Genomic DNA, 21,175 nt, shown 5'->3' with positions numbered 1-21,175 from the left:
AGATATGCATATATCAAATGATTTTCCATGGATATAAAGCGCTCTACACGTTACATATCTTTAACAATAATAATGGCAGAAAGTGAGATAGGGAAGTGACGGCAGCGATGTCCTGTATGGCAATACTTAGAGAACTTAAATGAAAAGGTGGTGAAATGCAAACTTTGCGAGGTGGAATTGAGCTACAGTGGTAGCTTAACCATCTGAAAGGGAGGCACCATGGGACCCCAGCCATTGCTGGCAGCAGCGCAGGCCCCCCCCCCAACAACAGACGTTAGACAGGTTTTTCACACAAACAAGTGCGAAAAGGGATGGCGTGAGAAAATCACAGCGCTGATTACTGAAATTATTGCAGTTGATTTGCAGCCATTGTCAATGGTAGAGCATGTCGGCTTCAATGGGCGCTGATGGCATATCTAGAACCAGACTACAAGATGCTACGTGATGTCCCGGGTGGAGAAATTGTACTATGATTGGTCTGCAAGTACAAAGTGCGAGCTCTCAAACACCATACGTGGTGTTAACAGATTGTTGGACGTCTATGAACACGCTGCACTGCAACGAGCCATCACATTGATGAGAAGTGGGGCATGAAGTCCCATGTACTGACCATTGAGAACATGGAGAGGCAGCAGAGAACCAAAAAGCATCATTAATCACCATCATTGCTGAGTGGATGGGGGACAGCAGCTGTTTGGTAGCCAGGACTGCAGTAGATTGAACTGCATCACACCCTAGCTGTCATACTCAGGACCATATCTGCATTGTGAATTCACATGTCATTTTATGATTTATCGTTTTAACCCCCTAACATCAATGTCCACGCCCCCGCGGAAATCTAATCGCCATAATAAATCAATTCCTATGTGTTTTTTTGCATTGGATGTAACGCGCTTCTACGTCGGCAGTGAAAGGTGACCGAGCTAGAATGGTGTTTGTCAAAATCGTCTGTAACATCTGAATGGTTTAGCCTACAAAATATTACGATCCCTCTATTGACCCCTCTATGAGCGAGACTCTCACGAACGCAAAGTTTTTTTGCAGTTTTTGCTCTACGACCCCCACAAGTGTCTCGGTACTCGGTACAGCTGATCTGCCAACTTCTATCTATAGCATCCGAACAGTTTGGTCAACACACTAATATGACCCCTTTGTGGAAAGGTGAGAGACTCTCACAAACACGTACATGTTGGTTGTTTTGCTCTAGAACGGCCCCAGGCCTCTGTCAAAAGAGTGTGCAAAGCTGTCTACAAGACCACGGGTGGCTACTTTGAAGAATCTAAAATATATTTTGATTTGTTTAACACTTTTTATGGTTACTACATGATTCCAAATGTGTTATTTCATAGTTGTGATGTCTTCACCATTATTCTACAATGTAGAAAATTATACAAATAAAGACAAACCCTTGAATGAGTAGGTGTGTCCAAACTGTTTTTAACTTCAAGGGGTCTTAAAATTCCAAATCAAATAGCAAATTTATCTTTGGTATGACCTTCTTAAAACAATTCCATATAGCTTAGTATAACCCCACATCCCCCTGCTTAGACGAGGCTTACGAGAGTCTTATGAGTTAAACAGGAAAAAATGGCAGTTTAAATGTTAAGACAAATTGTACATTTGTCACATCCCTAGTTATTGACAGGCCAATATCCTATGTCCCTTGTCGATGAGCATTGAGAGTGTATGAGAGGACTGCACCTGACTGTTTTAACCACTGTGGGGGAGAGAGGGGGTGCTGGATGACACACACACACACACTAACACTGTCTTGTTGGGTAGATGAATCCAAGCAAGTGCTGTTTTGGAACATCCAGGTTAGCAGATTTTGTATAATAAAGCCCTCAGACTGTTCATCCATACAGTACATCCTAACCCTAGCCTCGGGTGCACTGTTTGGGAGTTTATACCTCTGTTGAGCACCCTGCTATCTCCCTCTGTCCAGCACTTTTCCCTGCTACTCTCTGCACCACTCTCCCACTGTACCCCACCAATCAATACAGTATGGATCACTGGCCCTCTCTCTGAACCTGTAGTCTACTGTGAGTTTTGACTTTGTTCTGTGACCCGGAACTCAAACGTCTAATAACAGACTAGGGTAAAATGTTTTCCTCTGATTATTCCAGCCTACACACTGTAAAGAGAGGAGGGTGTGTGTGTGAGAGAGGGTCTTGATTGTGTTTGGTGAGAGTTTTACCCTTGACCACTGCCTTGTACTCCCCCTCATGTGTGCTAAAGAATGATGAGAAATTGATTTCACTAGAGCGACATACACCTTTTATCAGGTAGTTGCGGTAGACAGAAGTGTATATTGTTACTTTGCAGTCCTACCAGGTTGCTTTAAATGAAGGTCAAACTAATTCTAGAAGAGAGCAGGTAAAGAAAATTGAAGCTTTTTTTGTATTGTAGAAGTTGGCCTGGGGCATTCTCTATGATAAGTGTGTTGTGTTGTGGAGAGGGTGACACTGTCCCTCTTACGCTGTCACCTCTCCTGTGCAGCACAGCTCCAACCCACGCAGCTACTGTCACCTTTCCTCTCCTCGACCATGCAGCTCACACACACACACACACACACACACACACACACACACACACACACACACACACACACACACACACACACACACACACACACACACACACACACACACACACACACACACACACACACACACACACACACAGTGCCTTCCGAAAGTATTCATACCCCTTGACTTATTCCACATTATGTTGTTACAGCCTGAATTCAAAATGGATTAAATGTTTCTCACCCATCTACACACAATACCCCACAATGACAAAGTAAAAACATGTTTTTAGAAATGTTTGGATATATATTGAAAAGGAAATAGGTCTGTATCTCATTTACATAAGTAATTACACCCCTTAGTCATATCTTGGCAGAAGCACCTTAGGTGGCTTTTAGTATGTTTTTATCAGCTTTGCGCATCTGTATTTGGGGATATTTTTTTTCTCATTCTTCCCTGCAGATTTTCTCAAGCTCTGTTAAATTAGATGGTGACCTCCGGGGAACAGCAATCTTCATGTCTTTCCATGGATTTTCAATGGGATTCAAGTCGGGGCTTTGTCTGGGCCGCTCAAGAACTTTCTTGTTCTGAAGCCATTCTAGCGTTGCTTTGGCTGTATGTTTGGGGTCATTATCCTCTTGGAACGTAAATCTTGGGCCCAGTCTATTGTCATTTGCACTCTAAAGCAGCTTATCCTCAAGGATTTGCCTGCATTTGGCTCCATTCATTGCCAACTCTATCCTGACCAGTCTGAGTCCCTGCCTCTGGAAAGCATCCCCATAGCATGATGCTGCCACCACCATGCTTCACGGTAGGGATGGTGTTTGACATGTAATGAGCTGTGTCTGTTTCTTTTTCTCCAGATATATAGCGCTTTGCATTCAGGCCAAAGAGTTCAATTTTTCTCTCATAGGACCACATAATCTTTTGCCTTATAGTCGAAGTCTTTCCCGTGCCTTTTTGCAAACTCCTGGTGTACTGTTGTGCCTTTTTTCTCAGGTGTGGCTTCCGTCTGGCACTCTCCAATGAAGCCCAGGGGCCGGATTCACAAAACATTACTTATGAAAAAACATAAGAAGTTCATAAGAGTTCGTAAATGCAATTCCTCAAAATGTTCTTAGGAATTCGTTTTTTTTTTTTAGGAACGTCGTCAATATCTTCTTATGTGGCATTGACGTTAGTGATGTGCTTGAAACCAATAAATAACCCTATGTGACAGGAATGATTGGATTTGGTTATTTCGTTATATTTTCACATACAGCCATCAGACTAGCGATGTCAAAATCAAAAATGGATAACCAAGAAAAGATTTTTGAAGTGATGGTGGAGGAAATAGCAGCCAGGAAAAGGTTGCTGCTGGGGAGACTCTAACTGCGGGGTCACTGCAGACCAAAAACAACGGATCGGTGTGAGTTGCAGAGTCCGTCTCTGCCGTCAGGGGTATGGCAAGGGACAGTGACGCCGTAAAGAAGTGGTCCGACATCAAGTCGGCTGCTAAGAAGGGAGCTGACAGACCATTCATGTGGACCAGCTGGAGGAGAAAGTGACGTCCATCATGAAATGGTGGTAGAGGGACTGTGCGACTGGTAAGTTAGTTAGCTGCGTTAGCTAGCTGACGTGTAAAGATATTATAGCCAAAATAGCTAACGACTTCAACGTTGGCCAAGTTTTCTTTGCAAATTGACGAGATAGCACTAGCTATTTAACACTTCTAGAATATTGTAATATATTGTTAATTACTGGTGCTTGCCTACGGAGCTGTGAGGGGAACGGCACCTCAGTACCTCCAGGCTCTGATCAGGCCCTACACCCAAACAAGGGCACTGCGTTCATCCACCTCTGGCCTGCTCGCCTCCCTACCACTGAGGAAGTACAGCTCCCGCTCAGCCCAGTCAAAACTGTTCGCTGCTCTGGCCCCCCCAATGGTGGAACAAACTCCCTCACGACGCCAGGACAGCGGAGTCAATCACCACCTTCCGGAGACACCTGAAACCCCACCTCTTTAAGGAATACCTAGGATAGGATAAGTAATCCCTCTCACCCCCCCCCCTTTAAGATTTAGATGCACTATTGTAAAGTGACTGTTCCACTGGATGTCATAAGGTGAATGCACCAATTTGTAAGTCGCTCTGGATAAGAGCGTCTGCTAAATGACTTAAATGTAATGTAATGTAGCTATCGAGATCATTTGTGTTGTGGCTGAATTTAAATATTCGGTAACCAACTGTGTCTGTGGCACAAGAAAACGTTCATGGTTACAAAAGTATCCATTTGTCTCATGACAAGGGTTTAGTTGTCCTAAAGTTAAGTACATTTCCAAGAAGAAATACTAAAGCATTATTTTTAAGAATCCCATTTCTTAACTTTTTTCTTCGGAAGAAACTTAGGATAAACCTTAAGAACATTTCCAATAACTTTATTGAGAAATAGCAACTTTGCTCAACTAAGAAGAAATGTCTTCTTAACAAGGTTTTGTGAATCCGGCCCCAGATTGGTAAAGAGCTGTGGAGATTGTTGACCTTCTGGCAATTTCTCCCATCTCAGCCAAGAAACTCCGTAGTTCTGTCAGAGTGGCCATTGGGTTCTTGATCACCTCCCTGTGCAAGGTCCTTCTTGCCTGGTTGCTCAGTTTGGCCTTACAGACAGGTCTAGGCAGGTCTGTGTAGTTCCATATTTTTTTATATTTCCCAATGATGGAGACCACTGTGCTCTTGGGAAACCTTCAACACTAGAAATAGTTGTATACCCTTCCCTCAGAGATCTATGGACAGTTCCTTGGACATCATGGTGTAGTTTCTTCTCTGACATGCACTGTCAGCTGTGGGAGCTTGTATTGTGTTTTCTCATGTCCAAACAATTGAATTGGCCACCAGTGGACTCAAATCAAGTTGTAGTGACATCTCAATGATGATAAAAGGAAATTGGAGGCACCTGTGCTCAATTTGTAGTATCATAGCACAGGGGTGTGAATACTTAAGTACAGTTCATTCGACCCTTGACCTTTTACACATTATGTTACGTTATGGCCATATTCTAAAATGAATTCAATTGTTTTTTTTCCCCTCAATCTACACACAATACCCAATCATGACAAAGAAAAAACATAAAAAATGTATTTAACATAAACTGATATCATGTTTACATAAGTATGCAAACCCTTTACTCAGTACTTTGTTGAATCGCTTTTGGATGGGGAGCATCGCTGAACAGCAATTTTCAGGACTCTCAGAGATGTTTGATCAGATTCAAGTCCGGGCTCTGGCTGGGCCAATCAAGGACATTGAGTCTTGTCCCGAAGCCACTGCGTTGTCTTGGTTGTGTGCTTAGGGTCGTTGGTGAACCTTGGCCCCAGTCTGAGGTCCTGAGTGCTCTGGAGCAGGTTTTCATCAAGGATCTCTCTGTACTTTGCTCTGTTAATCTTTCCCTCGATCGTGACTAGTCTCCCAGTCCCTGCCGCTGAAAAACATACCCACAGCATGCTTCACCGTGGGGATGGTGCCAGGTTTCCTCCAGACATGACGCTTGGAATTCAGGCCAAAGAGTTCAATCTTGGTCTCATCTGACCAGAGAATCATGTTTCTCATGGTCAGAGTCCTTTAGGTGCCTTTTGGCAAATTCCAAGTGGACTGTCATGTGCGTTTTACTGAGGAGTGGCTTCCGTTTTGCCACTCTACCATAAAGGCCTGATTGGTGGAGTGCTGCAGAGATGGTTGTCCTTCTAGAAGGTTCTCTCATCTCCACATAGGAACTTTGGAGCTCTGTCAGAGTGACCATTGGGTTCTTGGTCACCTCCCTGACCAAGGCCCTTCTCCCCCAATTGCTCATTTTGGCCGGGCTGCCAGCTCTAGGAAGAGTCTTGGTGGTTCCAAACTTCTTCCATTTAAGAATGATGGATACCACTGTGTTCTTGGACTTTCAATACTTTTTTTGGTACCCTTCCCCAGAGCTGTGCCACGACACAATCCTGTCTCGGAGGTCTACGGACAATTCCTTCGACCTCGTGGCTTAGTTTTTGCTCTGACATGCACTGTCAACCGTGGGACCTTATGTGTGTGCCTTTCCAAATCATGTCCAATAAATTGGATTTAGCACAGGTGGACTCCGATCAAGTTGTAGAAACTTTCAAGGATGATCAATAAAAACAGGATACACCTGAGCTCAATTTCAAGTCTCATAGCAAAGGGTCTGAATAGTTACAGGGGGGAGAACAAGTATTTGATACACTGACAATTTATGCAGGTTTTCTTACTTACAAAGTATGTAGAGGTCTGTAACTTTTATCATAGGTACACTTCAACTGTGAGAGACGGAATCTAAAACAAAAATCCAGAAAATCACATTCCAGAAAATTATGTCATGGCTTTAGAAGCTTCTGATTGGCATAATTTGAGTCAATCGGAGGTGTACCTGTGGATGTATTTGAAGGCCTACCTTCAAACTCAGTGAAAATCTTTAAAAAATCAGCCAAGACCCCAGAAAAACAATTGTAGACCTCCACAAATCTGGTTCATCCTTGAGAGCAATTTCCAAACGCCTGAAGGTACAACGTTCATCAGTACAAATAATAGTTCACATGTATAAACACCATGGGACCACGCAGCTGTCATACCGCTCAGGAAGAGGACTCAGTCTGTCTCCTAGAGATTAACATACTTTGGTGCGAAAAGTGCAAATCAATCCCAGAACAACAGCAAAGGACCTTGTGAAGATGCTGGAGGAAACCGGTACAAAAGTGTCTATATCCACAGTAAAACGAGTCCTATATCAACATAACCTGAAAGGCCGCCGCTCAGCAAGGAAGAAGCCACTGCTAAAAAAGCCAGACTACGGTTTGCAACTGCACATGGGTACAAAGATAGTATTTTTGGGAGAAATGTCCTCTGGTCTGATGAAACAAAATTAAAACTGTTTGGCCATAATGACCATCTTTATGCTTAGAGGAAAAAGGGGGAGGCTTGCAAGCCGAAGAACACCATCCCAACCGTGAAGCAGCATCATGTTGTGGGGATGATTTGCTGCAGGAGAGACTGGTGTACTTCACTAAATAGATGACATCGTGAAGGTAGGAAAATTGTGGATATATTGAAGCAACATCTCAAGACTTCAGTCAGGAAGTTACTGATTGTTTGCAAATGGGTCTTCCAAATGGACAATGACCCCAAGCATACTTCCAAAGTTGTGGCAAAATGGCTTAAGGACAACAAAGTCAAGGTATTGGAGTGGCCATGACAAAGCCATAGAAAATGTGTGGGCAGAACTGAAAAAGCGAGCAAGGAGGCCTACAAACCTCAATTTTAGGATAAGGCTGTAACGTAACAAAATGTGGAAAAAGTCAAGGGGTCTGAATACTTTCCAAATGCACTGTAAATTAGATTTCTCTATTTTATTTTCAATACGTTTTTCAGAAATCTCTAAATACATGTGGTCACCTTCTCATTATGTGGTATTGTGTGTAGATGGGTGAGAATTATATTTAATCCATTTTCAATTCAAGTTGTAACAGATCAAAATGTTTAAGTCAAAAGGGGTATGATTACTTTCTGACGGTGGGGGAAAAAAGTATCAAATTGTCATACTTGAGGAAAAGTAAATATACCGTAAAAGATAATGACTCAAGTGAAGGTCACCCAGTAAATTACTATTTGAGTAAAAGTCTAAAAGTATTTGGTTTTAAATGTACTTAAGTATCAAAAGTAAAAGTATAAATCATTTTAAATGTATAATATTAAGCAAACCAGACAACACAATTTTCTTGTTTTTTTTTATTTACAGATAGCCAGGGGCACAGTTCAACACTAAGACATAATTTACAAACAAAGCATTTGTGTTTAGTGAGTCTGCCAAATCAGAGGCAGTAGAGATGACCAGGGATGTTCTCTTGATTACTGTGTGAATTAGACCATTTTCCTGTTCTTAAACAAGTACTTTTGGGTGCCAGGGAAAATGTAAGGAGTAAAAAGAACATAATTTTCTTTAGGAATGTAGTGGAGTAAAAGTTGTCAAAAATATAAATGGTTGATTATAGATGCACCCAAAAAAACGACTTAAGTAGTATTTAAAAGTAGTTTAACTTAAGTACTTTACACCACTGACTGTACACATGAACACAGTCACTCAGACGCACAACATCTGTGCAAATAGATAAACAAAGCTAAATGTGTGTGTATGCCTATCTCACACACAAAGACAGCATACTTGAATCATTTTGGAGCGACAGCATGCCTGGCAAAAATAGTTTTTCCTAATTTGTCTATCCATCCTATTCACCACTCACATGCCCAACACTTACTTCTGCCAATATAAAGTGCTCTCATTTCTCTTTCATAACCTCAGTTCTTCCTCCTCCACAATTTCTCCCACGGTCTCACTATTCACTGAAAATAGACTCCTTTTGGCTTATGCAAGTTGTTATGTTATCGTTATCACTTTGTTAGTGCGGGTTAGTTTCCCTGTAGGATATCACCTTAGAAATAACAGGAACAGAGGAAGAGCAATGACTGGTGACTGTCTTCCTATTTGTTAATGTGTGTTGATTCTCTTATTCATCATTCTAAACGGATACGGTAGGCTATCTGATGGACGGTGCATTGGTAACAAGTCATAGGCCACTCCTCCCGTTTATTGTTATTTCTCATGGTCTACATCAAGCTGTGGGTCCTGCATTAGAATCCAGTCAGATATTTGTAAGGCATTTAAACATCAGGCTAATTATGCACAGTAGTTGTTTCAAGGTCAAGAAAAAAAATATCCCAGATGGGGGGAGGATCAACCGTATGGAGATATAAGATCCTTAAAATAGAGGGCAGGTCCTGTAGAGAAAGGTATTGACTATATTTCATTTAAATGCAAATCCACCAACTGTCAAACATGGCCTCTGCCAGCACTGCAGTTTGCATCACAGCCCAGGAAAATATTTGTTTTTTTCCCAAGTACGTTTATTTCTTCACTTGCAATCAATTGTCTTCTGCTTTTGGATGGCACCATCCTTTATTTTATAATGAAATGGCAAAGTGATAAGAGCAAATTGGGCCCATCGCCTTTGAAAAGCAGATATAGGCCTCGCAGAAAACAATGTGTACTTACTACCATTAGAAATCGCCGTTAGGGTCGGTATCCATTACCAGTAGTGTTTCCTTGTTCTAATGAGCCTTTCATTCTCATCCTCCCCTTCAATGCATTGGCTGTCTTTGGTTTAACCCCATCAATATCAAGCCAAATGTATTGAACACACAGCATGCATTTTGTATTCGTGTATCATGATCTGTATAAATAAGCACCAATCCACAAATGTAAAAATCCGGTAAAAATCAGGCCAACTAATTCAACTATTTGGGCCAGCTAATACAACTGTACACCGCAATAGTGTTGCAAATATAGAGTAATATAGGGCTAGGGTTTCAATTATTTACGTTGGACTTAGTGGTTAACATATTATGGCTACCACACTATAATTTCTACAGCCTTGAAAGGAAGGTATCAACATGGCCGAATGAGAGGCTGCCAGCGATTTTATAGAAATCGCTTCTACGGGTACACATTTTTTTCAATTAATTCAAGTCCCTTTCTAAGCGTGAGAACATTCATTTTCTTGTTGTTAAATTCCTGCCAAAAGTCAGGTGACCTAAGCGCTTCCAAATATGGATTTGCAGGTTTGCCATATCTGTCATGTTTGCGCATATCTCTCCTATGAGCAAATCTTTATGCCAGTCATTTTAATTAAGACCCTTGGAAATGACCTGCATACCTGCAGGTATACTTTTTTTGGAATGCAATATATCGATTTACAAATACAAATCAAAAGGGGTTTGTTTGTGGATAGTGATTTACATTTGTGCAATGCTACTCATTTGTACAGATCATGATACACATACAAAATGCATGCTGTGTGTTCACAATACATTTGGCTTGATATTGATCCCGTACATCACTCCCTGTGGGGTCTACTTGATTTAACCGAGTGTTCTTGATTTAACCTTATGACTCCCTGTGGAGTACACTATATTTGACCCTTTCATTCCCTGAGGAGTGTCTTCATGTTAACCCTGTTACTCAAACAAATACGTTTGGAACTGGACAGGGCTTTGGATCATTATTTTCCTCACAAATCTCAGCTCATAGCCAACTGACAACTAAATAGAAAACAAAAACATGTTGTTTCCCCCCCATCAGTTTGTTTATTCTCCAGAATGTGTCAATACGTATTAAACCTCCATGTGGCACAAGTCTATGGCATTATCAGTTGGCAGGGGAATAGAGTTGAATGTCCACACTGACGTCCTCGAAGTGAAGCTAGCATACATTAATACATTAAGAGTTATTTTGTAAGGGTAATTGTTTACACGTCGCCCGTCGACATCTCATTATGTTTAATGATTCATGAATTAACACACCCTTTGCAAAGACGGAGACGCTCAATTAAAAGAGCCAGTGTCCTCTTTTTTACAAAAAAAAATAATAATAATTATGTCCTCAAAATATATATGTTAATGACTACCCATCATACTGTTCTTCTGTGTTTTTCTGTGGATATTTGCCTAATACGTTCCCAGGGGCAAACCACTTGCATAATCAGAAAATGTTCCATCTTCATTAGATACAATAGAACTAATCAGATGATATCCAATTAGGGCATTCAACGATTTTGTTTGTGTTAATTTGTTGGCTCAAAAAAGTTCACCGATTTGGCCTGGTTATTACTGACAAGTTTTAGTTTGACTTTTAATGGGACATACAACTATGATGATCTATGGATGTCTGCTGATGTTTTGTCTGTTGCTTCTGTGTCTTTCAGGATGTCGTCTGGGGATTGAACTCCTTGTTTACTGTAAGTACCTTTTTTTTAATCAAAACTATTTGACATCTACAATTTCTTGTTACATTACAGCCTTATTCTAAAATGGATTAAGTAAAAAAAATTATAAAAAAAGAAGAATCCTCAGCAATCTACACACATTACCCCATAATGACAATACAGGATTTTTGGGGGGACATTTTTGCACATTTTATTAAAATAAAAAACAAATTATTATTATTACTTATTTACATAAGTATTCAGAACCTTTGCTGTGGGACTTGAAATTGAGCTCATGAGACTCGAAATTGAGCTCAAGTTCATCCTGTTTCCATTGATCATCCTTGAGGTGTTTCTACAACTTGGAGTCCACCTGTAGTATATTCAATATATTGGACATGACTTGGAAAGGCACACACCTGTCTATAATATATTGTCCCACAGTTATCAGAGCAAAAACCAAGCCATGAGGTCAAATGAATTGTCCGCAGAGCTCCGAAACAGGATTGTGTCGAGGCACAGATCTGGGAAAGGGTACCAAAATATTTCTGCAGCATTGAAGGTCCCCAAGAACACAGTGGCCTCCATAATTCTTAAATGGAAGAAGTATGGAACCACCAAAACTCTTCCTAGAGCTGGCTGCCCAGCCAAACTGAGCAATCGGAGGAGAAGGGCCTTGGTCAGGGAGGTCACTCTGACAGAGCTCTAGAGTTCCTTTGTGAAGATGGGAGAACCTTCCAGAATGATAACCATCTCTGCAGCACTTTATGGGAGGGTGAACAGACGGAAGCCACTACAGTGAATGACAGCCTGCTTGCAGTTTGCCAAAAGGCACCTAAAGACTCTGACGGTTTTGTATTTATGTATTTAATGTTTCTTTAACTAGAGAAGACATTTAAGAACAAATTCTTATTTACAATGATGGCCTAGGAAGAGTGGGTTAATAACGGCCCTTTTCAGGGGCAGAAATACATATTTTTACCTTTTCAGCTCGGGGATTCGATCTAGCTACCTTTCGGTTACTGGCCCAATGCTCTAACCACCAGGCTATCTGCTGCCCCAAGATTCTCTGGTCTGATGAAACCAAGATTGAACTCTTTATCCTGAATGCCAAGTGTCACATCTGGTTGAAACCACAATCCCTACGGCGAAGCATGATGGTGGCAGCATCATGCTGCGGGGATGTTTTTCAGCGGCAGGGACTGGGAGACTAGTCAGGGTTGAGGGGAAATATGAAAGGAGCAAAGTACAGAGAGATGATGAAAACCTGCTCCAGAGTGCTTACGACCTCAGACTGGAGCAAAGGTTCACCTTCCAGCAGGACAACGACCCTAAGCACACCGCCAAGACAACGCAGGAGTGGCTTCGGGACAAGTCTAAATGTCTTTGAGTGGCCCAGTTAGAGCCTGATCGCACATCACTGGAGAGACCTGAAAATAGTTGTACAGCATTGCTCCCCATCCAACTTGACAGAGCTTGAGAGAATCTACAGAGAAGAATGCGAGAAAACCCCCAAATACAGCTGTGCCACGCTTGTAGCGTCATACCCAAGAAGAGTTGAGGCTGTAATCACTGCCAAAGGTGGTTCAACAAAGTACTAAGTAAAGGGTCTGAATACTTATGTAAATGTGATATTTCAGTTTTATTTGATTTTTTTCCACAAAATTCTAAAAAACTGCTTTTGTTATTATGTGCTATTGTGTGTAGATTGATGAGGGGGGAAAAAATCAATGTAATCCATTTTAGAATAAGGCTGTAACTTAACAAAATGTGAAAAAAGTCTAGGGGTCTGAATACTTTCCAAAAGCATTGTATGTTCAAATGTGTTTCTATGCTTATGAAAACAGGTATAGACTGAGTTGTTACTGTAAAGCCTATCTTTTTTTATTTTTATAAAACCATACAAAGCTGTTTTTATGAGCAATTCCCCAAGCATTTTCTGTGAACATTGAGGAGAAAGCAGGTAGGTAAGGAGAATGAGCGTGTTAAGTGTTCCAGTAAGCGACTGTTGTTGCTTGGTTGATTGGGTTGATAGCATCTCTTTCGCTCCTCTCCTGGCTGCTTCCCACAATGATGATGTAGCCTGATGCTCAGTCATGCCCTGAGGCTTAGCTCTTAATCAGGAAGTGAGGCGCTCTACACACAGGCCTAGCCGCCATTTTTATCTCCTTAATAACACACCACGCCTCGCCCGCCACGCACGCCGTCTCTACGGCAACCGGCTAATTACACTACTTTGTCTTTTCATTTAAATCCAGGGTGACATTGCATACTGCCAGTGGCTGTTAGTCAGGCACATGTTGTGGTCCTTCTGTAGCTCAGTTGGTAGAGCAGTGGCTGTTATCCCGGGTCGTAGAATGTATGCACACATGACTTGTCTGATAAAAGCGTCTGCTAAATGGCATATATTATTATTATATTATGTTGTCTGATACTGTTACGTTTGTTGTTTTCATCTGGGTTAGCGGGTTTTAGTTTATCTTAAACTGTTTTTAGTCAACTTTTGCTGACTCAAGCTCATTTTCTCTTTCATTTCATTCAGGATCTACTGAACTTCGATGACCCATTGAACATCGACGCGGCCGAGCATCATCTGCGCGATAAGGTAACGACACCAACCAGCCCACCTGGAGGGAGGTCATCTTCCCTATGTCCTGTCCATGACCTTACATGGGCAGCAGTAAGTAGGACGTGTTTAGAAGGTCTGAAAGCTCTAGAAGTGGAATGTGGGGCTATTCTGTAGAACTCACTAATGACCACTTTGTTCACAATCATTGGGTACTGTGTACTGTGTAGTCTGTCTCACTGTGTGTCTAAGTAGTGCCCTATATAGAGAATTGGGTGCCATTTGTGATTCACGCTATGTCTCATTCTGCCTGGGCTATCCATGCCCGGCAGGAGACAGACCTCTCTGGGACCTCTCCCTCCCAAGTGGTGCTCGGCTGGGGCTTGCAGTACTCCCCAGTCCCCAGACAGACAGTGTATGCTAAACTTCAGAGAGCAAGAGCAACTTAGTATGTCAACAGCAGGGCTATGGTTTACATTTAAGTTCATGCCTGATGCCTCATTACTGTTTGCCACTCGCAGCGGGTCGATATCTGCACAGTCTTCAGCGCACCCTCTTCTCTTCGCCTGTGTAGAGTGGAGTCTATTATGGTCACTCTGGTTGGTTTCACACACCAACACCCCAAGCCCCGTCCAAAAACCCAGACTGGGCTAGCGGAACATAAACCAGAGGAAAAGAGGCCAGAGAAAGTAAGTGAAGGACAGAATAGGCCAAACTAATGTTGGAGAGGAGATGAGGCAAGACCTACAGGAAGTATTGATTTCAATGGATGGTTTCCTCTGGTCTCTTCAGTCCTGAGCCGTGTTCCTTCTAACATGCTGATTTCACCGGGCACACGCGCATTGTTGATTTTGTCCGTCTACACCAGACGTGATCAGGACATGAAATATCAAAACGAACTGTGAACCAACTATATTCATTTGGGGACAAGTCGTAACACATGAAACATTCATGGACATTTAGCTAGCTTGCTGTTGCTAGCTAATTTGTCCTGGGATATAAACATTGGGTTGTTATTTTACCTGAAATGCACAAGGTCTTTTTCCCCCGGATCTTTGTAGAATTTTGAGTCACACATAAAATTGTGTGTTCTCTACTACGACAATGAATCCACAGGTAAAAGGGAAAACTTCTAGTAATCTCTCCTTCAGTCTTCTTCCTTCCGTCCTCCTTTTCATTCTGCTTTTTCGTCTTCCATTTTCTTTTCTTTCTTTTTCTTTTCTCCTTCTTACTCCTCCTTTTCCTCCTTTCTTCTTATCCTTCTCCTTTCCCTTCTCCTCCCTTCCCTTCTTTTTCTCCTTTTCCTCTTCCTTATAATAATTACAGATTTATAGTTTTGACGAAGTGTGTACTGGCTATGGCGTTTCGAGGGACCTTTATTTATTTTTTCCAAACAAAGGGTATTTTAGTTACTATGAGAGGCACAGACGTTCACTTTGCCTTGCCAAGTTCTGCTAGGAGCAAACTAAACCTAGTATGCAGACGCCTGGTTGTTGTTCATAGGAGCCTTTCCGACCAATTACAGAGAGCGTAGTGGACACAGTGGGCTTCCAAACACTCAGGGAAACATGTCACTGCCTTTTAACTACACTGGGATGTTTTTTTGTTGCAAAGGTGAGTTAAAATAAAAGGAAGGGAGAAAGATGTCCTCTTGTGTTAGAACAGTGGTTCCCAAACGTTTTTGCTTCGTGACCCAACAATTGAGCTGCCTTTTGAGTCGAGACCAACCATAATGGTTGAGCGGTGAAAAAACATCAACAGACCAAATAATAAGTTAAAAATATCATCTTTGCAGCGAAGAGAGGATGTTGTTGTTTTAATGCGAATTCCCTGCAATTCTATACATTTTGCTGTGGAGCTGAGAGAAAATGTTGATGTCTTTACGTTAATTTCTGGGAATTGTACGCATTTTGACATGGCAAATGTCAAAAAACATGGCAAAAAACATTTTAATAAAATCAATAGGGACCTGATTGTATAACCCACAGTTTAGGAAGCACTGTGTCAGACCACCTTTAGTTAAGTTGCCATTAATACTATTGTAACAGGTTCCCCTTAATAGTATCACTGTACCTACAGTGCTTTCAGTATTACAGTCTGATTTAAAAATGTATTCAAAATCAATAAAAACTTACCCATCTACACACAATACGCCATAATGACAGAAATAGGTCATTTACATAAATATTCACACCCCTGAGTTAGTACATGTTAGAATCACCTTTGGCAGTGATGACAGTCTTTCTGGGTAAGTCCCTAAGAGCTTTGCACTCCTGAATTGTAAAATATTTTAGCATTATTCTTGTCAAGTTGGTTGTTGAGCATTGACAGCCATTTTCAAATCTTGCCATAGATTTTCAAGCCGATTTAACTCAAAACAGTAACTAGGCCACTATTGGTAAACAATTCCAGTGTATATTTGGCCATGTGTTTTAGGTTATTGTCCTGCTGAAAGGTACATGTTTTCCCCTGTAACTCCCCAGTCCTTAATGATTACACGCATAACCCATAACATGATTCAGCCACCACCATGCTTGAAAATATAGAGTGCGCTACTCAGTAATGTGTTGTATTGGATTTGCCCCAAAAATGTACTTGCTCCGCCACATTTTTTGCAGTATTACTTTAGTTCCTTATTGCAAACAGGGTGCATGTTGTGGAATATTTTTACTCTGTACAAGCTTCCTTCTTTTGTTGATTCATCCTCAGTTTTCTCCTATCACAGTTTAATAACTCTGTAACTGTTTTAAAGTCACCATTGGCCTCATGGAGAAATCATTGAGAGGTTTCCTTCCCCTCCAGCCACTGAGTTAGGAAGGATGCCTATCTTTGTAGTGACTGGGTGATTGATACACCATCCAAAGTGTAATTAATAACTTCACCATGTTCAAAGGGATATTCAATATCTACCTTTTTATTTTTTTAAATGTTGCCTTTTGCGAGGCATTGGAAAACATCCTTGCTCTTTGTGGTTGAATCTGTTTGAAATTCACTTCTCGACCTTACAGATAATTGTGTGTGTGGGGTACAGAAAAGGTAGTCATTCAAAAATCATGATGAACGCTATTATTGCACATAGTCCATGCAACTTATTATGCTACTTGTTAAGCAAATGTCTACTCCTGAACTTTTGACTTCCCATAACAAAGGGGTAGAATACTTATTGATTCAAGATACAGTGCCTTGCGAAAGTATTCGGCCCCCTTGAACTTTGCGACCTTTTGCCACATTTCAGGCTTCAAACATAAAGATATAAAACTGTTTTTTTTTGTGAAGAATCAACAAGTGGGACACAATCATGAAGTGGAACGACATTTATTGGATATTTCAAACTTTAACAAATCAAAAACTGAAAAATTGGGCGTACAAAATTATTCAGCCCCTTTACTTTCAGTGCAGCAAACTGTCTCCAGAAGTTCAGTGAGGATCGCTGAATGATCCAATGTTGACCTAAATGACTAATGATGATAAATACAATCCACCTGTGTGTAATCAAGTCTCCGTATAAATGCACCTGCACTGTGATAGTCTCAGAGGTCCGTTAAAAGCGCAGAGAGCATCATGAAGAACAAGGAACACACCAGGCAGGTCCGAGATACTGTTGTGAAGAAGTTTAAAGCCGGAATTGGATACAAAAAGATTTCCCAAGCTTTAAACATCCCAAGGAGCACTGTGCAAGCGGTAATATTGAAATGGAAGGAGTATCAGACCACTGCAAATCTACCAAGATCTGGCCGTCCCTCTAAACTTTCAGCTCATACACGGAGAAGACTGATCAGAGATGCAGCCAAGAGGCCCATGACCACTCTGGATGAACTGCAGAGATCTACAGCTGAGGTGGGAGACTCTGTCCATAGGACAACAATCAGTCGTATATTGCACAAATCTGGCCTTTATGGAAGAGTGGCAAGAAGAAAGTCATTTCTTAAAGATATCCATAAAAAGTGTCATTTAAAGTTCGCCACAAGCCACCTGGGAGACACACCAAGCATGTGGAAGAAGGTGCTCTGGTCAGATGAAACCAAAATTGAACTTTTTGGCAACAATGCGAAACTTTATGTTTGGCGTAAAAGCAACACAGCTCATCACCCTGAACACACCATCCCCACTGTCAAACATGGTGGTGGCAACATCATGGTTTGGGCCTGCTTTTCTTCAGCAGGGACAGGGAAGATGGTTAAAATTGATGGGAAGATGGATGGAGCCAAATACAGGACCATTCTGGAAGAAAACCTGATGGAGTCTGCAAAAGACCTGTGACTGGGATGGAGATTTGTCTTCCAACAAGACAATGATCCAAAACATAAAGCAAAATCTACAATGGAATGGTTCAAAAATAAACATATCCAGGTGTTAGAATGGCCAAGTCAAAGTCCAGACCTGAATCCAATCGAGAATCTGTGGAAAGAACTGAAAACTGCTGTTCACAAATGCTCTCCATCCAACCTCACTGAGCTCGAGCTGTTTTGCAAGGAGGAATGGGAAAAAATTTCAGTCTCTCGATGTGCAAAACTGATAGAGACATACCCCAAGCGACGTACAGCAGTAATCGCAGCAAAAGGTGGCGCTACAAAGTAATAACTTAAGGGGGCTGAATAATTTTGCACGCCCAAATTTTCAGTTTTTGATTTGTTAAAAAAGTTTGAAATATCCAATAAATGTCATTCCACTTCATGATTGTGTCCCACTTGTTGTTGATTCTTCACAACAAAAATAGTTTTATATCTTTGTTTGAAGCCTGAAATGTGGCAAAAGGTCGCAAAGTTCAAGGGGGCCGAATACTTTCGCAGGGCACTGTATTTCAGAGTTTAATTTTTAATTTGTAAAAATCTCAAAAAACATAATTCCACTTTGACATTAAATAGTACCAGCAAAACACCAGTCAATGTCAACAGTGAAGAGGCGACTCCGGGATGCTGGCCTTCTAGGCAGAGTTGCAAAGAAAAAGCCATATCCCAGACTGGCCAATAAAAAGAACAGATTAAGATGGGCTAAAGAACAGACACTGGACAGAGGAACTCTGCCTAGAAGGCCAGCATCCCGGAGTCGCCTCTTCACTGTTGACGTTGAGAATGGTGTTTTACGGGTACTATTTAATGAAGCTGTCAGTTGCGGACTTGTGAGGCATCTGTATCACAAACTAGACACTCTAATGTACTTGTGCACCTGTTGTGCACCAGGGCCTCCCAGTCCTCTTTCTATTCTGGTTAGCGCCAGTTTGCACTGTTCTGTGAAGGGAGTAGTACACAGCGTTGTACGAGATCTTCAGTTTCTTGGCAATTTCTCGCATGGAATAGCCATAATTTCTCAGAACAAGAATTGACTGATGAGAGTTCTTTGTTTCTGGCCATTTCTGATATATTATCAAAAATAAAAATAAATTATATAAAATAAAATATATATATATAATATAAAATATTATATATAATATATATATATAATATATATATATATTATATATATATATTATATAAAGTGTAAAGTGACTATGCATCAAGGATGGATAATAATAACATTAAAAATAAAGAACAGAGTAGCAGCAGCATATATATCTGACTGAGCGGTGATGGGTAGAAACAGACGCGTTTTGCCAGCAGCTCTTCGTTGTGCGTCAAGCATTGCGCTGTTTATGACTTCAAGCCTATCAACTCCCGAGATGAGGCAGGTGTAAACGAAGTGAAGTGGCTAGCTAGTTGGCGTGCTTATAAAGTTTCAAACGTCAGTCGCTCTGAGCCTTCTAGTAGTTGTTCCCCTTGCTCTGCATGGGTAACGCTGCTTCGATGGTGGCTGTTGTCGTTGTGTTGCTGGTTCGAGCCTAGGGAGGAGCGAGGAGAGGGACGGAAGCTATACTGTTACACTGGCAATACTAAAGTGCCTATAAGAACATCCAATAGTCAAATGTTAATGAAATACAAATGGTATAGAGGGAAATAGTCCTATAATTCCTATAATAACTACAACCTAAAACTTCTTACCTGGGAATATTGAAAACCACCAACTTTCATATGTGCTCATGTTCTGAGCAAGGAACTGAAACGTTAGCTTTCTTACATAGCACATATTACACTTTTATTTTCTTCTCCAACACTTTGTTTTTGCATTATTTAAACCAAATTGAACATGTTTCATTATTTACTTGAGGCTAAATTGATTTTATTGATGTATTCTATTAAGTTAAAATAAGTGTTCATTCAGTATTGTTGTAATTGTCATTATTACAAATAAATAGATACAAAATCGTCCGATTTAATCGGTATCGACTTTTTTGGTCCTCCAATAATCGGTTTCGGCGTTGAAAAATCATAATCGGTCGACCTCTACTAGAAAGGCAGGAACCTAGAGAGGAACCAGGATCTGAGATGTGGCCGGTCTTCTGGCTGTGCCGGGTTGAGGTTATAACAGTACATGGCCAAGCTGTCCAAACGTTCATAGGTGACCAACAGGGTCAAATAATTATTATTATTATTACAGTGGTTGTAGAGTGTGCAACAGGTCAGCACCTCCAGAGTAAATGTCAGTTGGCTTTTCATAGCCGAGCATTCAGCGTTAGAGACAGCAGGTGCGGTAGAGAGAGAGAGTCGAAAACAGCAGGTCCAGAACAAGGTAGCACGTCCGGTGAACAGGTCAGGGTCCCATAGCCTCAGGCAGAACAGTTTAAACTGGAGCAGCAGCGCGACCAGGTGGTCTGGGGACAGCAGTCATCAGGCCAGGTAGTCCTGAGGCATGGTCCCAGGGCTCAGGTTCTCTGGGAGGAGAGAGAGAGCGAGAGAATTAGAGGGAGCATACTTAAATTCACACAGGACACCGGATAAGACCGGAGCAATACTCCAGACATAAGACTGACCCTAGACCCCAGACACAAACTATTGCAGCATAATGGCAGTGAGTTCGGCCCCAATGGTGTAATGGGCTGTATGCACCACCCTCTAGCACTGAGGTCAAGGACGGTACATTTGCCATAACAAGCGGTGATGCAGCCAGTCGAGATGGTGCAGCTGTATAACTTTTTGAAGAGCCAAGGGAACATGACAAATATGTTCAGCCTCCTGAGGGGGAAGAGGCGCTGTCATGCCCTCCTCACGATTATGCGGGTGTGTGGACCATGTTAAATTCTTAGTGATGTGGACGCCAAGGAACTTAAAGCAAAGGAGCAGGGGTTCATGTACTCTGCATACTCCCTCACACTAACACAGATATGCACAGTAGTTGTCCCAGCTGCCTCTCGCAAGCCCCTGCCAAGTGTGACGTCCACAGTTTGTGGTTCTCGACGTGAGGGCCGTGGCATTCGTG

At 41.6% G+C, this 21,175-nt stretch overlaps 1 protein-coding gene across 3 annotated transcripts in view; it reads left to right on the top strand.

The window, feature by feature from the left end:
• Positions 1–21,175, top strand: part of LOC124043955 (NEDD8-conjugating enzyme UBE2F) — a 91,487-nt gene that overhangs the window by 57,310 nt on the left and 13,002 nt on the right. For all 3 annotated transcript variants that reach the window (XM_046363134.1, XM_046363137.1, XM_046363135.1), the window contains 2 exons: positions 11,320–11,352; positions 13,862–13,924. In XM_046363134.1, the coding sequence (XP_046219090.1) occupies positions 11,320–11,352; positions 13,862–13,924 (96 nt within the window). The remainder of the gene's footprint in view (positions 1–11,319; positions 11,353–13,861; positions 13,925–21,175) is intronic.

The sequence above is a fragment of the Oncorhynchus gorbuscha genome, linkage group LG09, assembly GCF_021184085.1.
Source record: "Oncorhynchus gorbuscha isolate QuinsamMale2020 ecotype Even-year linkage group LG09, OgorEven_v1.0, whole genome shotgun sequence".
Lineage (NCBI taxonomy): Eukaryota > Metazoa > Chordata > Actinopteri > Salmoniformes > Salmonidae > Oncorhynchus > Oncorhynchus gorbuscha.
The sequence above is the reverse complement of the archived record's forward strand: the minus strand, read 5'-3'. Positions and strand labels throughout refer to the sequence as shown.